General features: G+C 53.1%; 1 protein-coding gene across 1 annotated transcript in view; it reads right to left on the reverse strand.

Annotated features, from left to right (window-relative positions):
- Nucleotides 1–5,242, reverse strand: part of SLC35F6 (solute carrier family 35, member F6) — a 15,531-nt gene continuing 10,289 nt past the window's right edge. Inside the window, exons 2-6 of the mRNA XM_011972663.1 lie at nucleotides 4,518–4,590; nucleotides 3,638–3,809; nucleotides 3,175–3,387; nucleotides 2,369–2,479; nucleotides 1–804 (exon numbers count right to left, since the gene is read on the reverse strand). Of these exons, the coding sequence (XP_011828053.1) occupies nucleotides 335–804; nucleotides 2,369–2,479; nucleotides 3,175–3,387; nucleotides 3,638–3,809; nucleotides 4,518–4,590 (1,039 nt within the window). The 3' untranslated portion in view covers nucleotides 1–334. The remainder of the gene's footprint in view (nucleotides 805–2,368; nucleotides 2,480–3,174; nucleotides 3,388–3,637; nucleotides 3,810–4,517; nucleotides 4,591–5,242) is intronic.

The raw sequence follows: 5,242 nt of genomic DNA on the forward strand, positions 1-5,242 counted from the left end.
TATGATAATCTAGTTTATGATTCAGATACACTAGGGTGGTAAATTCCTACAATTCAACTTCATGATTTAGCTCTAGTGCTGTAGGAGGGGTCCAGAGAGCTGGGGTCTGTCACTGCACTCAGGCTCGTGGGGGCTGGGTACCACCACCCTGCAGGTGGTAGTGAGAAAAAGAGGACTTGGGTGTTATCTTCTGTGGCAGCAGCCCCCCTGGGGGTTCTGTAGGGAGGTGACAGGGTGAGGCCTTGGGGACAGGCACTTGGGGCCCACCAGCCTGTGTGGCCTCAGTCTCAGGGTGAAGGAGCACCTGGGTGGCAGTAGAAGCCTCCAGGGAATCTCAGCTGGCATCATTGATGGGAGTCCGGGTGCCACCCAGCAGTCTCTCCTGCTCGCTCTCCTCTGCCAGGGGCCGGCCCCGGGACAGGCGGCCCAGCAGCGGGCGGTGCAGCCCGTTGTAGAGGGCAGTGCCTATAAGGAGTATGAGGAAGCCAAGGATCTGCAGTGCATGGAAGGCCTCCCAGCCCAGTGCCAGGCTCAGTGCCCAGATGACAACGGTGCGCAAGCTGTCCAGCACCATGCGGGTGGTGGCGCTCAGTTCCTTGGTGACGCTGATGCCTGCGAAGTTGAAGAAGGCAATGCTACTGATGTTACCCAGCAGTGCCACAGCAATGAGTGGCTGCCGGCCCACCTGGCAGAAGGCGTCCAATGCATCCTCCAGCGTCCCACGAGGGTTTCCGCTGAAGGAGCCAGCAGGGATGTAGTACATGGGCACCAGCAGCAGGGAGAGGATCACAAAACCAAAGAGGCCTGGGGAGTAGAGGAGACAGTTACACTCTCCACCTGCCCCCAGACCCCCAGCACAGCCCACCAGCTTGGCCTCCTCTGATCTCGGATCATTCCCTCCCAGTGGTCCTCATGCTGGCTCCCTCCTTTCACATCCCTCAGCCTCTCATTGGGAGCTTGTGGCCTATTAGATGGGTTCTAGCTGTCCCTTCTCCACTTTCACTCAGGGATTTTTTGACTGGATCACGAGCAAGAAATACATTTTATATGGTGACCCAGTACACATGTGCACAGGTTCATGGATATATACACACACACACACACACACACACACACTCATAAAAATATAACCACCCTTACAGTATACAATGCTCTGATATTTAAAAATTCTATTCATTTAAAAAAAGAACTGCTAGCTGCAACTGACTATATTATTTTCACAAGTTTGGAAAAACACAGCTTTCTAGTTCAGTGTGTTACTGGTCTGTGACAAGGAGTTTGCGCCAGAAGGTAAGTCCATGCACTGCTTCACTCATTAAGTTCTTGCTAGAAAACAGAAATGAGTGGAAATAGACTGCATGCTTGTTGACATAGCTGATTCACATTCTGCCTAAGCCCCTCAACTCACTGGGGGCCAGACAAGAGCTGCTCCCCAACAGGCACTAGCCCCCAGGCCATTCTTTGAAAGCACAGCTCTATCTTGCTAATCTCATAATTTTGATAGTTACTTCCCTGCTCAAAAACTTTCAGTGATTCCTCCCTGCCTGTCATTTAAAGTCTAAATCTACTTGCTTGATGGTAAAGTTCTCTAATGCCATGACCCTGACCTACTTAATTCCTGATTATTTCCCCAACATCAAACCTATACTGCACTCAAATTATTATTATTTTTTGAGAGGGAGTCTCACTGTGTTGCCCAGGCTGGGTGCAGTGGTGCGATCTCGGCTTGCTGCCGCCTCTGCTCCCCCGGTTTAAGCGATTTCTCTTGTCTCAGTCTCCTGAGTAGTTGGGACTACAGACAGGCGCCACCACACCGAGCTAATTTTTGTATTTTTTGTAGAGACAGGGTTTGCCATGTTGGGCAGGCTGGTTTCAAACTCCTGACCTCAGGTGATCCACCTGCTTTGGCCTCCCAAAGTGCTGGGATTACAGGCATGAGCCACCGCACCCAGCTACACTCAAATTATTCCTCACTGGTTTTCAAATTCATGTCCAGCCCCCCGTGCCTTTGCTCTGGAGTTGCTCCTACTACTGCCTGTTGAAATTTGCAGCTCGAATGCCACTCTCCCTGTCCTGAGAGACTCAGATAGGCATGGCCAATGAGACATCAGTTGAGCACAAGTCCAAGCTTGAATTCACTGACTGCCCTTTCTTCCTGCTGGTCACCTCCTCTGAAGGGCTTGCATCTCATTCATCTCTGTCCTTGGTCTCCTCTGGCTCCTGGCACAGCAGGTGTCAGAAGATTTGTCAAAACACATCTGGAAGGCAATGGGGGGCAGGAAGTTCACCCCCTCCCAAGTGAACCCTAGCTCAGCTCCCCATGCTCCCTTCCACCCCACCCCTTCCAGGCCCCTGTGCCCACACACACCCTCAGTGCCAACTGCCCGCAGTGGGTGCACATTGTGTTTGTAGACGAACTTCTCCTCTAGCACCATCTGGATGGCGACAATGATCTGCGCCATGATGATCAACAGGTCCCCTGTGGGGAAGAAGGGACCCAGATGAGAACAGGGCTACACTGGGGCTGGGGGCCAGGACAGCATGGCCACAGGGACACAACATGCCAGCCCCTGACCTCTGCAGGGCCCCCTGTAGTTCACAGGCACAGTCACTACTGCCTGTCCCTGATTCCCTGGTCCCTGAGGGGCAGGCCAGCAGCGCCAGGCTGAGGCCCCAGAGGCCTGCCTGTGTCTAAGAGCTGCCCCACAGGGTAAGACACAGGTCTTTCAAGAAGGAACAGGCTTTGAGATAGACATTTCTTGGCTGATCCCAACCCTAAGTGACCCAGGACAGTCACTTCATTGTAAAATCGGCTGTGATGCATCCCTTCAGGGCCTGTGGGAGTCACTGTGATGATGAACACACAGTGCTCAGCACCAGGCTGGGCACTTGGTAAGCACCCGTTCCTTTCCACTCCCAAATCCGGTAGTTTGTATGTCTGCATCTATATCAAAGGACAAGCCAGCTCCTCGCCCTGCCTGGCCTGCCACTCATCCTTGGTGGAGCCACATCCCTTTGCAGTCTTCCCTACATTCTATCCATCACCTCCACAGCTACCCGCCTCACCCAGGGCTTGGCATATGACACATGGCAGAGCTTGTATGAGTCTATGCTGGGCTCCCAAGGAGGACAGGGCAAGATAGGGCAGCCCTGTGTCCCTGCCTCTGGCCGCACCTGTGATCACTTCGCTGAGCTTGTGCTGACTGTCGTGCTTGCTCAGGAGGTCAGCCAGGCCCACGACCACCAGCCCCGCGATGGTGGCTAGGATGCCCAGCCACTGGCTCAGCACCAGCCTCCGGCCCAAGAAGGCCACTGAGAACAGGCCAGTGAATATGATCACTGCACCCCGCAGCATCTGGAAGCTGGAGGCACTGGTCATATTCAGAGCTAGGAAAGGAGAAATGAATGACAGTTAGCTTCCCAAGGCAAAGGTCATCTGTTACTAAGGGGTCTTTGGGGATGGAGACATGCCACGCTCGTAGTAAGTGCTCACTCAGTCCTGCCTGCATGCCTGAGCGTGTGAAGTCTGGGGGAATGGTGGGATGAAGTGGAGGCGGGTGGGATGGGGCTGTTCCCCCAGTAGCCCCTTCAGCCACAGCCTCCCCTGAGCCCTTCTCAGCCTGGCCTGGTTACTCACCCACATACATGAGGCTGGTCCCTGTCATGTCACAGAGCGCTGGGGGCAGGAAAAGAAGAGGGTTGAAGGGCTGCTGGGGGTCTACGCTGGAGTCTGATTGCCCTGTGGCTCTGCACCGGAGGAGGTAGAAGGCAGCCAGGCAGGAGAATTCTCCCAGGAACATGCCCACTGCCTGCAGGGATGAAAACCCGAGGACTTCAGAGCTGGAAGGGACCTTAGGGATCATCTTTAACTATTTTTTTTTTAATGCAAACTTCTGTCAAACAGGAGCTTACCCAGAACCCCAATATGTACTATAGACAAATGCAGAGCTGCCCTGGAGGCCAGAGATAGCCTCCTAGGTCTGCCCCAAAGCCCTCATACATCCTGATGAACCCTAAGGCTGTGCAGAGCCCTTTCTGAAAACCATCCATCTAGGCCAACCCCTAGTCAAATCGCAGGTGGAGAAACCTAGACCCAAGAGAGGCTCAAAGACTTATGTAAGGCCACAAAGAGGTAGAGCTGGGGCTGACATTTGAGTCTCCTGATTCTCAGTTCAACAAATAGTGTCTTCCATTTATGGTGTCTGCCCTGTCCCAAATGGTGTCTGGGCTCCCAGTGGATACAGAGCCGACTTGTCACTAGGGTTGATGTTTTCCACATGTCCTGACTTGGGTGTGGTGAGGACATGACCACTTGCCAGGACTTTCGCAGAAGATGGTGCTCTTTGCCCTCTTCTAGACCTTGGATTCTGCTCTGGGGAGGGAGAGAGAGAAGTGGATGGCTCTTCAGGGAGCAGAAGAAGTCTCCACTCACAGGTCAGGAAACACCCTGGCCTCATGGCGGGGGCGCCTGGTCTGAGTCCCGGGAGATAGGAGGTAGGAGGGACACGGCCAGATACCTGGAGGAAGGGATGCTGGAAGCTGTGCTCCTTGCTCCCTCTGCAGCCCTCAGCCACGAAATTGTCCGCCCATCTGTAGGAGAGAGAGGGAAGGTCAGACCTTGGCAGCATTGTGCCCTGGTTCTAGCGATGAGGCTCACACCTCTCAATGTCAAGAGGCCCAGACCTGGGTGACTCGGCCCCAGAGTGGCGCTCCCTCTCAAAGGGGCCGGTCTTCACCTCAAGTAGTTGTAACTTGGCATTTCCTCAAGTTACTGTGTCTGTGCCTCTGTAATGCATAGAAATCACAGATACTCTCGTGATCATATTATAGTCATTGTATGTATCGTGAGGTATCATTTACACTCATCACTCATGAAAATTACAGTAGTCAGACCCACTTATAATTTAATGTACTAGAAAACATTTCTATATAGCTGGGTGCAGTGGCTCACACCTGTAATCCCAGCACTTTGGGAGGCTGAGGTGGGTGGATCACTTGAGGTCAGGCATTCGAGACCAGCCTGGCCAACATGATGAAACCCCATCTCTACTAAAAATACAAAAATTAGCCGGGCATGGTGGTGCAAGCCTGTAATCCCAGCTACTCAGGAGGCTGAGGCATGAGACTCCCTTGAACCTGGGGGGCAGAGGCTGCAGTGAGCCGAGATTGCACTACTGCACTCCAGCCTGGACGATGGAGCAAGATCTTGTCTCAAAAAAAAGAAAAAGAAGCATATCTATAT

This window comes from Mandrillus leucophaeus, unplaced genomic scaffold (assembly GCF_000951045.1).
Source record: "Mandrillus leucophaeus isolate KB7577 unplaced genomic scaffold, Mleu.le_1.0 Scaffold13, whole genome shotgun sequence".
In the NCBI taxonomy this organism is placed as follows: Eukaryota; Metazoa; Chordata; class Mammalia; order Primates; family Cercopithecidae; genus Mandrillus; species Mandrillus leucophaeus.